Source organism: Desmodus rotundus, chromosome 2 (assembly GCF_022682495.2).
Source record: "Desmodus rotundus isolate HL8 chromosome 2, HLdesRot8A.1, whole genome shotgun sequence".
NCBI classification, from domain to species: Eukaryota; Metazoa; Chordata; class Mammalia; order Chiroptera; family Phyllostomidae; genus Desmodus; species Desmodus rotundus.
In genome coordinates this window covers 44,868,661-44,886,713 of record NC_071388.1, presented here as the reverse complement: position 1 = coordinate 44,886,713, position 18,053 = coordinate 44,868,661, and the positions used below count along the sequence as shown (strand labels likewise).

The 18,053-nt window shown below is 41.3% G+C and overlaps 1 protein-coding gene across 3 annotated transcripts in view; it reads right to left on the bottom strand.

Annotated features, from left to right (window-relative positions):
- The window catches only part of LOC112305188 (kininogen-1), a 34,183-nt gene extending 18,697 nt beyond the window's left edge, over window positions 1-15,486 (bottom strand). Inside the window, exons 1-5 of one of the 3 annotated variants that reach the window (XM_024560903.4) lie at window positions 15,098-15,485; window positions 10,454-10,564; window positions 9,370-9,454; window positions 6,259-6,431; window positions 4,587-4,694 (exon numbers count right to left, since the gene is read on the bottom strand). In XM_024560903.4, coding sequence (XP_024416671.2) covers window positions 4,587-4,694; window positions 6,259-6,431; window positions 9,370-9,454; window positions 10,454-10,564; window positions 15,098-15,292 — 672 coding nt within the window. In that variant the 5' untranslated portion in view covers window positions 15,293-15,485. Of the gene's footprint in view, window positions 1-4,586; window positions 4,695-6,258; window positions 6,432-9,369; window positions 9,455-10,453; window positions 10,565-15,097 lie in introns of all 3 variants that reach the window. The other 2 variants (XM_053918200.2, XM_024560912.4) reach the window with 2 other exon arrangements.
- Window positions 15,487-18,053: the final 2,567 nt, after the last annotated feature.

Sequence of the window (18,053 nt, the reverse complement as noted above, 5' to 3'; positions counted from 1 at the left end):
TAGCAAGAGACAAAGAAGGTCACTACATAATACCAATACAATCCAACTAGAGGATATAACCCTTGTACACGTATATACCAGACATAGGAGCACCTGAATATAAGCAGAAAATCTAGGTGGACTTTGAGAAAGAAATTGACAGCAATACAGTCATAGTAGGGGATTTTAATACCTCACTGTCAGCAAGAGAAAGATCTTCCAGACAAAAAATCAGCAAGGAAACAGCAACCTTAAATGACACCCTAGATCGAATCGATTTCATTGATAATTACAGAAGATTTCATCCCAAAACAACAGAATATACATTCTAAATTGCACATGAATCATTCCCAAAGATAGACCGCATGTTAGGACAGAAAATAAGCCTTAACAAATTCAAGAAAACTGAAATCATATCAAGCACTTTCTCAGATCATAATGGCATGATACTAGAAATCAACCTCAATTAAAAAAAACTCAAAACACTCAAACACATGGAGGCTAAATAGCATGTTATTAAATAATGAATGGGTTATCAATGAGATCAAGGAAGAAATACAAAATTACCTGGAAATAAATGGAAAAGACACAGAATAACCCAAAACCTATGGGACACAGAGAAAGCTGCATTCCTTGAGAGGGAAGTTCATAGCATGACAGGCCTACCTCAAGAAGCAAGAAAAATCTAAAATAAACAATTTAACCCTATGCCTGAAAGAGCTAGGAAAACAACAACAAACAAAGCCCATAGTGAATAGAAGGAAGGAATAATCAAAATCAGAGTGGAAATAAATAATGTGGAGACTAAAGATCAATGAGAAAGATCAATAAATCCAAGAGCTGGTTCTTTGAAAAGAAACAAAATGATGAACCTTTAACCAGACAGCTGTAAGGGTTTAATTTCCAAAATTTATAAAGGACTTATATGACTCAACACCAGGATGACAAATGACCCAATTAAAAAATAGACAAAGGACTTGAATAAACACTTCTCTAAGGAGGACATATAGATAGCCAATAGACATATGAAAAAATATCCAACATCATTAGCTATCAGAGAGATGCAAATAAAAAACCACAATGAGATATCACCTCACACCTGCCAAAATGGCCATCATCAATAAATCATCAAACAACAAGTGCTGGGGGAGGATGTGGAGAAAAAGGAAACCTAGTGCACTGTTGGTGGAATGCAGATTGGTGCAGCCACTGTGGAAAACAGTATAGAGGTTCCTCAAAAAAATTAAAAATGGAAGTGCCTTTTGACCCAGTGATTCCACTTCTGGGAATCTATCCTAAGAATCCTGAAACACCAATTCAAAAGAATATATGCATGCCTATGTTCATAGTAGTGTTTTTTACAATCACCAAAATCTTCTAACAGCGTAAGTGCCCATGAGTAGATGAGTGGATCAAAAAGCTGTGGAACATTTACACAATGGCATACTATGCAGCAGTAAAAAAGAAAAAATTCTTACCTTTTGTGATAGTATAGATGGACCTGAAGACTATTATGCTAAGTGAAATAAGACAGTCAGTGAAAGACAAATACTATATCATCTCACTTATAAGTGGAATCTAATGGACAAAATAAACTAACAAGCAAAATAGAATCAGAGTCATAGAAACATGGAACAGACTGATAGCTTTAAGAGAAAAGAGAATGGTAGCGATGGGTTGAAAGAAGGCAAAGGGCTTAGCCAAAGAACATATATGCATGACCTGTGGACATGGACAGTGGTGTGGGGATTGCCTGAGAGAGTAGGGGGAGGCTAGGAGGAGGGGGACAAAAGGGCATGATTGGAACAACTGTAATAACATTAAAAAATATTAAAAAATAAAATAAATTTAAAACGAAAGTTTATGAAGAGATTTAATGACAGAAAAATTCTTAGGTGAAAAAATATAGCATGTGAAATAATTACAACTATTAACAGGAAAAAAATCACCAAAAATCATTTCTCCCCCATCCCACCAACTGCCTCCACACCCAAACAAAAAGATAAGAGGGAAATACACTAAGATATCTTTGGGTATTTGAGTATGTGGTTCCATATCATTTTTTTCCAAGTTTCTGCATTGCCTTGATGTTTTCTATTAATTTTTATCTCCAATAAGGGAATATATATATTATATATATATAATAAGTGTCATAGCTGTTAAAGATACAAGAAATGCCACACTTATAATATCTTAATTTTGGATGGGGAGAAGGATGCTAGAAGTAGCCCTGATGTTCTCAATTCTGTCAGCATAGTTGAGTCACAGAAGCTTTTATTCTGACTCCAGAAACCCACCCCTGACCAATTAAGTCACACTGCCTGGGGAAGGGCCTAGGAATAGTTATTTTAAAGCTGGCAAAGTGATTCTAATATGCAGCCTGGCCTGAGAACTGCTTATGAGACCTCTTGAATCCGTGCTTCTTCAACCTTAAAGTGCAAATGAATCCCCTGAGAATCTTGTTAATATGTAGTTCCAGTAGGCCTGGGGTGGAATTCAAGACTCTGCTGTTCTAACAAGCTCCCTGGTGATGCTAATGCTACTGGTTCAGGGACCAAGCACTGAAGAGCAAGGCCTTCAGTCGTACCAACTGTAGGCACAACAGTTCGCTCCCATTTTATGTCCTTTCATTATTGTAACCACAGCTGTGAGATAGGTGCTGTTATTCCTCCCTGGTTCCCAAATGAGGAAGTGGAAGCTCAGAGAAGTGATACCCAAAACCTGATTGGCTTTGTGACTGCAACCAGCCCTTGCATCTCTCTGTGTTGCAAAGAGAAAACCAGTAAGTTGAGGCCTTACAAAATACATGCAGAAAGATTCAAATTACATAATATTTGAGCCTACATAATCTCATGATTAACTAAAAAACTTAGATGTTGGTAGAAGACTTGACTCAAACAAACAAAGTTAAATAGTAGCTAAAGCATACATTTTTTTGAGGGTTTCTCTCTTTCTCTCCTTTTTACTATATTTTTATTATGGTCAAATATATGTAACATAAACTGTGCACTCCCCTCATAGCATTCTTTCATGTGCTTATTGGTCATTTATATTTATTGAAATTTTTATTATTTTTTTAATGCTCACACAAGGATCTGTTTATTGATTTTAGAGAGAGAAGAAGGCACAGAGAGAGAGAGTGAGAGAGAGAGAGGGACAGGGAGAGAAACACTGGTGTTTTCCTCCCATAGACGCCCCAACCAGAGATCAAACCTGCAACCTAGGTATGTGCCCTAACTCAGGATCAAACTGGCAACGTTTTGGTTTATGGGACTACGCTCCAACCACCTGAGCCACCCAGCCAGGGTTGTGTATCTCCTTTAGAGAAATGTTTATTTTTAAGTCCTTTGCCCATCTGAAATTTAGGTTGATTGTGTTTTCGTTGTTGCATTGTAGGGGTTCTTCATATATTCTGTATATTAAATCCTTATCATATATATGATGTAAATAATTTCTCCCGCTCTCTAGGTTGTCTTTTCACTCTCTCAATAGTATCCTTTTAAGTTTTTTCCCCAGTTATGAAACACACACATGCTTGATTAGAAACATTGGAAAGTATTAAATGATGGGTTCCAAAAAGTACAAAGGGTCAAAAAAAGGCACCCATACTTGCAACTGAAAGTTAACTATGTTTCATATTTTGGCATGTTTTTTCCATCACTTAAAAATTTTTTTTATGAGTTTATTTGAGCCAAACTAAAAATGGTTGTTGGGGAGCAAGATCTCAAATGCCTCTTGCATCACTTTTAGTATTTACATTTATGTCATATATTTGAATGAATCTGTATGTATAGTGTTGAATTCTATTTTTTGTGTGTTTTACTTAACATACTATAACCATTTTACTAAGTCACTAAAAATCTGTAAACATAATTTTAATGGCTGCACATGTTCTACTGTATCTATACACTGTAATTTATTTAAACAGACCCGAATGTTGAAAAAAATTATTTCCAATATTTTTCTATTAGTAATAATGCTGAGATGAATATCTTACTGTCTGGATTTCTCATTTTCTTCCCATATAATCAAACTTTAGAAGTAGAATAATAGACTGCAGGGCTTGCAGCGATCCCTTGCTTGAAGCACAGCCTTCTGCTAAAATGCAAATATCCCTGGGAAGGTCATCATGCCTTAGTCATCTGGACAGGCACTAACTACTCTTTTAATGTAATTTCAGATCTGATAACAAGATATAATTCTGAAAAGTGATAGAGGTTCAGGATGTGTTCACTAAAGGTGAAGGAGGGGAGAAGGGAAGGGAAGAAAACAAATTCTGAAGTGAGGGATTATCCTGCGTAGAGCTCAGGAGGACCTGAAGGATGTTGGGCACAGGGGGAAGAGAGGGCGACAGGAAAGTGTGAGCACATGAACAGACAAACTTGGCGTGGCGTCATTTTGTCTCAGGCCCTGGTTGTATCTGTGTGTGCTTTTTGCAGGAAGTACGGATTTTTTACCAATGACGAGGTGAATGTGACTGTGAACTCATGAGTGTCACGTGAAATTTTAGTGACCAAGCCTTCCTATATGGCTGAGTATTCCCAGTCCTGTAAAAATACTGAACACCAAATGCTAATAACTTTATGATTAGATTTTGGCCTACTTACACCATTGAGAAGGACCTTGCATTCTGGAGTTAAGAATAGAAAATTCTCCTTGGAACAATTAGTTTGCTCAATTGAGTAAGTAACTTTATAGTTCCATCCAATCACCATCTGAAACAATTTTGAATTGAATAGTTAAATATTATTGACTATTATAATATAAATATGAATATAAATATTAATATTATTGAAGAGTTTAAACATTATTCAGTGTTATGAGGAGCTTAGAATACTGCCAGGCATATCACAAGTACACAAAAATATAAACTATTATTTTTTATTAAGATGATTTATTTATTTACTTATTTTTAGAGAGGGGAAGGGAAGGAGAAAGAGAAGGAGAGAAACACTGAGGCTTGAGAGAAACGCTGATTGGTTGCCTTTCGTACACTCCCAACTGGGGACGTGGCTGGCAACCCAGGCATGCGCCCTGACCAGAATCACACTGTTGACCTTTCGGTTTGTGGGATGATGCTCAACCTGCTGAGCCCCACCAGTTAGGGCTATAAACTATTATTACTAGGCAAAAGTCTGACTGAATAAATATGGAGCCCTTTATGACTCTCACAGCCCTCAACACACACACGCACACACACACACTTCTGCTGTGTGAAAATGAAAAGCAATATATAGGTGGAATTACTGTACTTCCTTAAATAATTCCTAACAATATTTCCTCTGCCAGGCACCAGAAAAGTGATGTCCTATTGAATTATGTGAAATATTTATAATGCTCTTTTAGATGGTTAAAGAAAACTTTGGAGCTTCAGTGGTCTTTGCTGGTAGGTTCTCATGTTCCCAGATTGTCAGGCAATAAGTTCTCTTCCGCTTTATCCTGGCCTAGTCCTACCCAGATAGCTGGATATAAACATAATTGAGCAGAACACGTGTTTTGCATGAAGGCAGGTTGGAAGTTCTATTAAAAGCTGGAAATGTTACTGACCGAAGTGAGTCCCTTGTAATTACACACTAAAATGTAAAAGATCCAGAAAACCTTAGGGAACAGAGTCAATGAAAAGATCAGATTTACAAGTATTTGGATTTTTTTTTCTGATGATATGAAAACTATACTTTAGAAGGTACACAGAAACCTGTGCAGCCTTTTTGGGTACCATTTAATATTTTGGAGCCATATTTGACTGACATAGCTAGGTGATACTGTATTTCTTAAAACCTTAAGGCCAGCCTTGGCTGGTGTGGCTCAGTTGTTTGGATCGTCATCCCATAAACTGCAGATTAAGAGTTCCATTCCCGGTCAGGGCAAACACATAGGTTGTGGGTTCAGTTCTCAGTCGGGGTACGTGGGAGAGGCAGCCAACTGAAGTTTTTCTCTCACATTGATGTTTCTGTCCCTCTCCGTTTCCCCCACTTGCCCCCTTGCTCTGAAATCCATAAGATAGTCTTCAGGTGAATAAATAAATAAATATATACATACATAAATAAATACTTAAAAGAAAAAAATCCCTTAGAGCCAGAAAGACCTTTTCACTTCACCATTTCTATGAACACCATGTAATGCTAACTACCCATTTATTAAAAGCAATCTCAGAGCAAGGGGTCTCTTTAGCACTACTTTTCCCCTTTACGTGTTGCAGTATCCGAATCATTTGACTTAAACATAAAGATCTAACAAATTTTAACAATTCTGTGTAAAAGAAAAACTGAAAGAACAAACCTGTTTCTCTGCCCGTTTTACTTCTTTCAGGGCAAAGAGGTGGGAACGCTCAGTGTGGTTGTTAAAATGTTGAATGGCGTATCTCAGAAAGGGCTCCAAGTCAGGGCTGGCAGGTGAGATGGGGTGCACACAGCCAAAGCAGTCATACTGGGATGTCACCACAGGGCCCCCGACTTGACAAAGAAGGGCAGGCAAAAGGGCAGCATTAATGAGCAAAACCCGTATTCAGACACATTGACCTAAATAAGTAAGAGAACTTCAATGGCCCTAGTAAACAAACTTCCTAATAAATTCTAGTATATATTAGAAAAAGAGAACATATTCCTGCTCCTCAGTCAGCCAGAAGAAAAAAAAACCTATTATTGACTTAGGAATATTTTACATGCATACTATTGTACATAATTCTTTTAAATGTATTTAGAAGTCATTGTAATAGTCATAGAAGTAATACATGAATTTATCAACTTATAAAAATGTAAACCTTTACCCATGTATTATTATTTACTTTTCAGTGTTAAAGGCTCCTTGAAGCCTGATCCAGGGTGTGACATGTTTTGTGTCAATTCAACAACCATGTCCATGTCCATGTTTTGCACCTGCTGTCATGTGTCAGGTGCTGAGCTAGACTACACGGACACGTAAATGGGTTAGTAATTGTCACTGTGGTGAAGGAGTTGGGCAAAGTCGCGTGGGAAAGACAGAACTGTAGATGGATATTTCATTATAATTCGGCAAGAGCTTGGGAAGACAGGGGCCCACAGTGAATTCAGGACAGACTTTCCTCAGGAGAAAAGGGCCTGAGCCAAGAAGGGTGAAAAGCAGACAAGGCCAGCTGGGCAACATGAGGGGTGATGCCTGAGAACAAGGTACAAATGGCTGCCAAGAAAGCAGCACGGGTCAGGGGCAGCCGTGTGGGACGGGGTGTCTACGCATTTTACCAGAGCTTAAAGCAGAAAGCAGGGAGTGGTGACTGAGGGGTGAACAGTTGGTAGAGAGAGTCCTCTGCTGCTGAGCCTGGGCCTCACTCTGGAGGCCAGGGGTTACACCCTGTTCCAAGGGTCATGGGCTCCTTGGGGGACCTGATGAAAGCCATGGCGCCCTCTCCAGGGAAATGTGGGTACTCACAATGTTCTCCACATAATCTCAGGGTATACATAGAACCACTGATGTGAATGAAGAATGAATGGTCTGCAGTAAGAGTGGGGTGCCACTGAAGGGTTTTTAAATAAAATAATAAACATTAAAACAGGACTTTGTATTAAGTTACCAAGTCATGTTTATAACAGATAGCTCTAACCCACTGGTCAGTAGAGGCACAAGCTATAGAGAGGCGAAAATCGTGAGGGCATCCTGAGCTCCTTCACCTGGCAACTATGGCGGCCTGAGTGTGTTCCAGCCAAAGAGAATCAGGAGGCCAGCAGCGTTCTACAGCAGTGCCCCTCAGTTGTGAGCAGGTCCACACAGCGCCCCTGCCACTGCGTCCTGGCTTTCACTCCACAAGTCAGCTTTCCTCACTGCCCCCCTTGCAGGAGCTATGCTGCATCAGGTTAGTAGGCAAAGTTAAATAACTGGAAGGGAATTGCATGGGCAAGGTGAGAGAATTGCTGATGGAAGAACAAAAGACTGATGATCACAGGAGGTGAAAGGAAGATGGAGAAGAGAAGAGAGGCTGGTTGTTGACCTCAAGGGCAGCTCTGACTGGGGTCAGAGAAGTGATGGAGCCACCTTTTGAGGGTGAATACAGTAGGGACTGATGCAGACACAGTTTTTCTGGGTGACGGAATGACACAACATTTCCAGGGGAATTTTTAAAAATTAAAATAAAGAAATTTTTAACTTTCATTTTTTATTGTATTTTTTTCTGTTTAGTTCCATCTCACCCACAGTACCCACACTATTGTCCATATCCAAGAGTCCTTTCTCCCTTTTTTGAAATCTGAAACATATTTGACCCAACTTTACAGATAAGCAATGGTGGATCTAGGAGTAATTGTGGACCTAGAAGTTTGGCAAAGAGCTTTTTCCACCATAGTACAGAAGGGCTGTGCTCTGGATAATGTGAAAATTTGCTTATGAACTAGAGGTCTTCTACTGAGTAACAAAAAGCTACTCCCAAAATTGTTCATTTGCTTGTGATGTCTTTTCTATTTGGACTGTATTTCTCTGAATGCCGCTTCTTGCAAGAACTGAAGCTCAGGGGATATAGTTTTGTGGGTTGCACATGGATGACGAAGCCAGGACAGAATAACTGCCCCTCCACCGACAGTCAAGAGCGACGCTGATGACGCTGTTCGGGAGCCTCATATGCTGAAACCCTCTCTTGCAGGAAGCTAGTTCTCAGTTTGCTTTGTGATTGGCATTACCTAGATGTGCCCATTCTTCTGCACCTAGGTTCTGCGCCACCACCCTACAGGGTCTATGTACCAACTCTGCTAAGTGCTAGCTGTGGGATCTTGGGCGAGATACTTTACCATTTTGGGCCTGAGTTTCCTCATCTGTAAAATGAGAATATTTACACTTGCCTCATAAAACTTTGGTGAGAATTAAATAAGTCAGCATATGAAGCAATAAGAACTGTGACTGGCAGTAAGTGCTCAATAAACATCAGGTATTGTTACTCTTATTCTGATCATCCTTACTGCATTATTACGATTGTACCTGCAGGCCTATCCTCTAGTTCAGTGTACAAGCATCTCCTGTAGCAATCCCCTTTCATAGATAAGGAGAAGGGAAACTGGAAAGGTTAAGAGCTTTTGAAATATTTCAGGCCAGATTGGACCTCAAAGCCTGGCTCTTCTCACGGTAGCATGCTGCCTACAATGGATCCAAGTGGTATATTTTCTAGCCCCTTCCCAGGGCTCTTGCACAGGCCTAATACAGTGCTGCTGTCCAGAAAGAGGGTTGGGTTAGTGCTGAGGAGATGATTGGCAGGAGCCTGGCCCTGAACTCAGGACTCTCCCACCTCCAGCTCCTACACCCCCACCAAGGCTGCAAATGGCATTGCTGCAGCCACTCTGCTCCCTTGGAAAGGGGCTTTGTCTAGGTTATGCTTGTGGCCTCACAGGGAAATGGTTCATCCCCCAGGGCAAGGCCACCTGATATGTCAGCTACCTGGAGTAATCTGGCAGGTCTGGGTAGCCACAACGAATTTCGTATCTCCTCGTTTCCCCACAATTGCAGTGCATTCTCCTGTGGCCTGAAAAAAAAAAAAAAGGAAAAACTAAAAAGAGACCATTTCTGTTAATCTTTCAATGGAGAAATTCACCTAGTACTGTTGCTCAGTATGGCTTTCCTTTATCTGCCAGTTGTCAAGATTTTTTTCTAACAGACTTTGGAGACACAAGAATGAATGTGTTTGCATCCTGATCATTATTATTTACAAGCCACTGATATTCAGAAGGCATCAGGAGGAAAGGCAGTATCAACGTGGAGGTTTTAGGTAGCTTTATATTTGGAGGTCTGGAGATACTTCTCTTCCACCAAGATGAATACAATGCCCTAGAACCAGCCAGCTCTACTCTCCTCTTAACTTACTTTTCAGGTTCAACATTCAAGTGCACAAAGGGTGCAGGTCTTTTGCCATTAAAGAGGTGAGTCCATGCACCATGGAAAGAGTGGCTTGCTTCCTGGCAGAAACTGTGTGCAGCCTCCCTCACTTAAGGCCAAACACCCAGCTGTGGTGTGACACACATATGTTACTTGGAAAAGATGCCATTGTTATTAAAATAAGGCCATTTCATAGTGGATCTCCTTGCAACCTCCAACAAACAGGTGAGGTCAATTTTACCTCCACTTTACAAGGGAGCCCATGGGTTCAGAGTGGTCAGCCAGTTGGAGGCAGAGCAGGATGCAAACTCAGGTCTGTGCAAACTAAGCACCCATGCTATCCCCTACAAGCCTTTGATCTCAGCCCAAATATCAATTAGTTCACTCTCTGGGACCTGGCCCGTGGGTCCCAATTGGTCGTTAAAGTCCCCTTCTCATGGAGGTCTTTCTTCACTTTTAATGGCTGGCCTGTCATGCCCTTTCTGTCTAGGCAAGAACACGGACATCGAGCATTTATCTTTTCTAAACATTTGAGGGTTTATGTGCACCCCACACAAACAGGCTCACAATACTTATCATCCCCAGCACTGCTGAAATAATCTGGCAGTGCCGACAGAGAAACCTGGAGGCTCTGGAGCATCCCACTTACAGCCTGCTCGGCTTCCTTGTAGTCACAATCCTGCCAGGATTTGCCACTTTGAACAGGACAGTCTCCTTCCTTGATTTGGTACTTGATGGAATAGAATGGCTCCTCTTCACCCTGAAAAAAAGTAACCAAAGACATGTAGGTGTCATCCAAGTGATCCAACAGCAAACGACTTGAGTAGGATTGGTGCAGTTGTAATAGTTGATACTGATTTAAATCAATAAGATCTAAACATTTATTAAAAATACTTAAAGTTATAAATACTCAGAAGAATGTTCATAATATATTTATAAATAGATGTTCTTAAGTCACAAAGTAGTATCCTTAGTATTAGCCTATTTTTGTAGAAACCAATTTATTTATATATGATTTTATTTATTTTTTATTAATTACTATAATATTTTATTTATTTATATTTAGAAAGAGGGGAGGGGAGTGAGAAAGAGAGGAGGCAACATTGGTTGCCTCTGGCAATCACCCCAACCAGGGACTAGCATGCAATCCAGCCTTGTGCCCTGACCTGAAGTCAAACTGGTGACTTTTCCTTTGTGGGATGATGTCCAACAATTTGAGTCAGAACAAAGTATGTATATGATTTTAAAAGTCTGGAAAGGTATGCAGCAAAGCTATTAAAATGTTTGTCTCTCACTCTGTTCTTTAAACTAACATTCTTGTATTGTCTGAATTTTTGGAAAACAAACATATATTACTTTTACAATTACAAAACAAACACACACAAAAACGAGGACTTTTTTCATTTTTGAAAAAAATGTTAAGTTGTCACTGGATGGTGTGATTAGGTATTGGTAATTTTAATATTTTTATTTGCTTTGTTTTGTTTTCTATTTTTTCTAGCATATCACGAAAGAATAAGTTAAACTTTTAAAGTTCAAAGGTTCTGAGTTAGATGAGCTTTCACATGCAAGGTCCTGGTATGTTGCAGCAGCAAGGGACCTGAGAGGTGATGTTGTCCAGTCCCTCACTTTGCAGGTGAGAGGAAAGAGGCCCCAGTTGATGGGCCACAATAGTTTAGGCAGCCTCCCACCTTGGAAAGGCCCAGCCAGCCCAGGTCCCAGGTCTCCTGAGTCCCAGGGCAGAGCTCTCTCTCAGTCTGCCTGCCTCAGAGTATTTGCATCTGGGAGATGATGGAGTCAAGCAAGGTCATCTCTGAGGTTCCTTCCAGGTCTCAGATTTCAATGAAGCAACAGGTGGTACTGGTATACATAGCAAGGTAAAGAGTGACTCTACAGACATTTTACAGGAAAAGAACACATTTGCCAATGAAAACGACACCATTAAATGTTGCTGAGGGCACTAGGCCTCACATGATTACACTGGTTTATAAATAGAATGGCCTGGTTTTATTTTCAGAAAAAGAAAAAATGCCCACTGAGCGTTTTTCTTTCATCTCATCACGTCAAATGGTTGAATTTTTTCTTCCACTGAAGTGAACTATCACAGAGACACAGTGAAATCCATTTAAACAAACTACTAAAAGTGTGTGTTTTGTTTTTTTAACTTTGGCATTGTTTCTTTTTTCCAAAATAATTTGCTTTCTTTTGCATGCCACAAAACAGATTTCTAGTTTCAAAATAGGATACATCAGGAACAGAAATATCCCCCTTCCATACCATCTTCATATTCACCAATACAAGAAATCCTTCTGGAATATAAGCAAGTGACTAAACATGTATTGAACCGCTGAATCTACAAGTTAATTCGTAACCTGTTATGGCAGAATAAACAACAATGTGACCCAAAGAAAGATTTTAATTTTCCAAATATAAAAGATTCTCAGAGGATCATATATAAACAAGCAAACATCTTTTATTCCAGGCTTGATGGTAAAGATGGATAACTCACTGACATCGGAGGAAAGCTGAAATTCTTAACTAGTAAATAGATCCAAACTGAGAATTTCTACATTTCTTCAGAAAACAGAACCAAAATTCCTTTCTAAAAATGAGGATCCCGTGGAATGCCTTTACTTTATTTACCTAATATAATAACAGTAAAACAGATGCCAGAATGTTGATGACAGCCCAGCAATGCTGGACGCAGGACGTTTCCACGTCCACTTTTGTCTAAAAGTTCAACAGGTTGATTGGCAAAGTCTAGACAGCACATCATATGATCCTTTGGTGCTTTTTCATGGTCCAGGATCGTTATATGGATATAGCCAAGGCCTAGGCCCCAACTTTCAGGAAAAAGACCACAGAGAAAAATCAGGGTGTTTATTTGGTCTCCGCATCATCTGTGTTCTGGAATGGAGAACAGAAGGTGGAAAATGCAGACTGCCACAAGTTAAGGAGTTGGAAAACGTTCGTGGAGAGTGGCACAGTATATGAGTAAGAACACTAGGCTTGGGATGGCTGGGGCACTGCAAAAGAGAGCACCCACAGGACTGAGTACTTTTAATTCTTGTGGCATCACTCCCTCAACAACTTTGGAATATCTCTATGTGATAATAAATAGATGAGTTATGTAGTAACATAGAGTATTGAAATGCATCCATCTTATGGAATGAACCACCACAGAGAGAGATACACGATGCCAGGCACATTCTTAAGTTTTCTTGTATGGGATGGATTTGTCCTCACGGCTATGCAGACTAACTCTTCCCAGGGATTTCCTTGAAGAGAAGAGTGGTCCTCTGACTGGTTTGTTTAATTTTTCCTTTATCATGAGACAATGATTAGCCTTAAAAAAAAATCAAGCTTAAGGTTGCTTCATTTTTATTTTTCCCCTTTAGTTACACCATTCTGAGTGTTTTCATATAAAGAAAAAAATCACAAATAGCAGCATAAAACCACAATAGCTTTTGATACATCCAGGTGACGTATCCTCAGGATGCTCCAGATGTTTCCAGGGAACTCTGTAGTTATGGACTGTTGATTTGTCCAGCAACAAAGGTCACAATCAAATGCATTTGTGATATAAAAGTGTACAGTTTTCTCCATGGGGTTCACGACCTGCTGTCCAATGTTTCTTTCTCCAGCGTCATTAACCTTCTGAAGCTCTACCAGTGCACCTAGGTCTGCTTTGTCACGTTCACCATTCTTTACTTGCTTATCTGATTTGCTAGGCTTTGCTGGACTTTTCAATTTGAGAATCTGGTTCTTGTTGGTTTTTAATGAGGGTGGCAGCGATCCATGACACAGAGGGAAGAAGCAGAACACCTTTCACTGTTGCTGCCATCGCTTTAGCTAACACTTGGAATTGGGCTGTCTCCTCTATGTACAGGTCTCTCCATTTTGGAATCATTGTCCTTATCCTCTGCCTCATCTGATTCCTCCTCATTTCATCAGAATGCACATTTCCATGATAGACCTAAAGGACCTTGCTGCTTCATCTGGGACTGTGGGAAGCTGGTGCTAGAATTGGAGCTGGAGCTGAAACTGGAACTGGAGCTGGAGTGGAGCTCACAGGACTGGGCTGTACAGAGCTGGGCTCCATCGGAGGGAAGGTGTCCCAGAACAGACCAGAGCCACACAGGGATATACTGGTTAGTGGGGTTCCTGGGAGAAGGCTCAAGGGACAGCTGCGTAGATTCCCCCAACCAGCTGTGTAGCTCTCCACTCCACCCAGAGACCCCACCCCTCGGAGTCCGAAAGTTTGTACTTCTTGGAATCACACATCCTGTCGGGATTTATCTTCAACCTGAGTGTATGGACCAGTGATAAAAAACAATATTCCAAACCAACTAGAACAGTACTATTACCTTTTATGTGCTCAGCAATAGGGACTCTTTGGCAGATATTTTGTCAAATGCAGCAGAACCATGTGAATCTCACCTGTGACTCCTCTATGATGTACTTCACCGCCCCTCATTACCCGAGCTTTATTGTGCCATCATTGACAAATGAATCGTACATATTTAAGATGTAAAATGAGATGATTTGATACACGTATACATTGTGAAATGATTAACACAAATAAGTTAATTAACACATCATCACCTCGCATAATTACTTGTTTTGTGTGTGTGGTGAGAACGCTTAAGGTCCAGCCTTTTGGCAAATCTCAGGAACACAACACAGTATCATCAGCTCTAACCAGCACGCTGCATGGCAGACCCCCAGGGGCAGTCATTCATCCTGTGACTGAAAGTCTGTCCCCGTGACCAGCACCTCCCTACTTCGCGCCCCATCGCCCCTGCCAACCGCCATTCTGTTTTCTGCTTTGGGGATTTTGGCATTTTAAATTTTTTATGTGTGAGGAAATTTATATAGTATTTGTTAGATGCACCCCCTTAGTCACCACTTCCTCATTAGAGGTCTGGAGGTCTTTGTATTTTAGTCTGAGGCTGGTCACCCAGGAAATCTTGCTAGGTCTGAGTTCAAGGACTCTCCCACTCTGTGTAGTCCCTTTCAAAGGACTCCATCTACCTTTCCTTCATTTCACCCTAGGATACCTTTCCTCTGATCACCTAGGAAGCCAGCCTCGGGGGCCGAGGACCAGTGGTACCCTGCCCTCCACCCTAGCCCAGAGGTGGGATTGGCCTTTTGTAAATTCTGTAACCTCCCACCTTTGATTACCAATTCTTCAATGATTGGTGTGTGTGCACATATATATGTGTGTCTGTCTCAGCTTCCAAATGACAGCACAAATCCCAAACGACCTCAAGGTTGAACACAGCTCACTCACCGTCTTGTTGACTTCGGTTATGCGGTACAACACAAACTGGTTGCCACTTTTGCTTTCACTGTTATATTTCTTCAGAGCTGAGTCCACAGACTTAAATACATCCTCATCATTGCAGTCTATTTCCTCCAAGTGGTAATCCTGGGTTAAGCTTGGTAGCAGTCTGGAGCAAAGGAGAAGGATGGCAATGAACTTCATGATTTAACAGTCTCCCTCTGGTAGTTTCACCAACAGTTGGGAGCTGCTTTGGATGCTGATGTTAATTCTCTGTTTCCCGTGTCTGTGCTTTCTCTGCTGTAGCACCTCAGGGGCCTGCTTGGATCCCTGCTGCCACCCACTATTTGCCCTATTGGCAAAGGACAAACAGCTCTGCTGGGTTACACAAGCAGATCTCAGGCTGGTACATTACAACACTGGGGTCAGTGACAACAAATGCTTGTTTGCATTTGGGAATCACGTGGGAGCACAGAGCAAATTTCCACGCAATTGCACAACTTTGATAGGAATTCAGAGCAGAAACTAATAAAGGAGGAGAAAACAACACCAACTCCAAGTTATTCCCTTTTCCAAATGACTCTCCCAAAGCCATTTATGAAGGTCACTACGTGTGACAACAATGTCACCATGTGCAGATGCCTCTCAATAAAATGTCTTTGCACACCTGGGGAGCCACACACAGGGACATAGTGAGTGCTGGAAGTCCCACCCCAGGACACTGGCACAGCCAAAATTAGAAACGGGTATCCTGTCTGCCTCTGGCCAAGCCAGTCCCTCTCCACTCAGTTGTATTAGTTGCAGAACGGAAACTGTTCTCCAGAGGAGAGGAGACAGGGGGGGAGGATAAGGAGAGGTGGATTGAGTGAAGCCTGCTTGCCCCGGCCTTCCTCATTTCTGGTTTGGTGGACTTCGGGGAGTCTTTCAGTCACCAAGGCTCAGCAACCTTTCTGACAAAGTTAGACTAAGCAGGGAGAGGAGTTCTAGGACTGGCCCCAGTAGATGTGTGCCCTCAGGGCTCACCCTCCTCCCCTACAGAACAGGTTTGACTGCTTTGTTGTTGTTGATAGGGTCTGCAGTTTTGTCTCCTGAGAGCCCCTGCAAAGAGGGGTCAATGGGGCTGAATGATGGCCTTGTGGCTGAGTGGCAGATACTTGAACTTGGCAGTAAGTCCAACCTTGATTCCAATGCAGCTCTGCTAGTTGATGACCGTGTTATTCTGAGCAGGTCATGGTCATATAGCCTTTCTGAGCCTCAGTTTCCTCATTTGGGAAAAATGAAAAATTTAAATACCTTAACGAGGTTAGTTTGAGGAGTAAATGAGATAATATATATGCAGGGCCTCGTCATTAGTTCTTATAAGTAATGTCTAATATTAGGGTGGGATAGTTAAAGATTTCTGAGTTACTGAAGCAGATTCAGGTGTGTGGTGATGGCAGAAAGTAGATTTTAGTGTGTGTTTGGGGGAGATGGAGGGATGTAGGAAATGAAACTAAGGGTGAAAGAGATTTGGTTACATCCTTAGTCTGGGAAGAAAGAGGGCCCCGCGAGGAGGGAGAAGCTGAGAATGAGAGAGTGAGCAGATGACTGATGCTCTCGGTCCAGGAGGAGCTGGGAAGGGGTACAAGGCTGGTCACGGTGGGTGTTTCAAGTGGAGACTCAGAAACAGAAAATGGCAGTCATACAGGCAGCAAAATAAACAGGACAGCACGTGACTGTGGAGGCTGATCTGGTCCTAATTCCAGTCCCATAATTGATTACTAACCATAACAGACATTGAACATTCATGCACCTTTGAGCTATCATGTAGAAAAATTCCAGACCAAGCAGCAATCAATGGTATCTTGTCTAATCCTCTAGCACGATGTAAGCTCCCTAGAGGAGGGATTGTTTCTCACCCCATCATTCACTTGCAGCAATGCTGTTTGCATATTATAAATGCATTGAATTGAAGTGGATTGAGAACATTCAATCCTATGCTTTCCAGGTAATATTTTCAGTAGCTCAAGCAATATTTGTGAAAGTACTTTGTAAATTAAAAAGCACTAGTCACATGCCTCTGTGAGTTATTAAACTATGTATGTTTTGTGGGGGGGTTCTTCCTGGATTTCACCCATCTGTACTTTCTATCCAGCCCACCCTGTGTTTGCTGGAAAACAATGGAATGTGTTTCCCTGATGTAAATTGATAGCAGAAAAAAAGTCTGGTGTGTCAATCAGAGTTTCATCAGGGAAGCAGAACCACACACACTAAGAGTCTTAGAGTACAAGGGATTTATCTTCAGAGTTAGAATTTATCTTACATGGGTGGTAGGAGCTAGGGAAGAAAGATGCAGGCTAAAGAAGTCAGAGGATCAAAGAAAAGTTACTAATCGGCCTTCCTCAGTCATTGGTGCTGTAGGACAAGTTGAAGATTTTAGGGAAAACTGGACAAACACATTCGACTGCCAGAGGGACTGGGAAGGGGAGTTAGTGAGGAAACCTGGAGAAGGCTGTTGTCCTAGTGTGCCTTGTGTGGCAGTAGGTCCACATGGCCAAGCGTGGGAGAGAGCTACAGCAAAAAGAACAGAGGATGATGAGGCCAGGCTGGAGCCCTTTAGCACCTCTGCATCCTCACTCATGCATCCTAACCTGTGTCTTCAGAGAGTGGTGGCTCTGCTTCATTCCATTTTCTTGATCATCCAAACGTCTCCTGTGCACAACTTTAACCTAGAACCGCATAGGGAAGGGACATTTTGAGAACAATTCCTGTTTAGCCAATGACTCAGTAGTAAATCATCCAATTTGGAAATATTACTTACATGAAAAGCTGGTACTTATATTTTGCAAGAGCTACTCCTTCATCCATTTTTAATAGCCATGATATTCCCAGACACTCAGAATGGTACCGTCTCCAAATGCCACATAGAGAAGACAGGAGACAGAAAAGCTGTCCTAACGAAGATCTTTTGCTAGATTCCACCTCA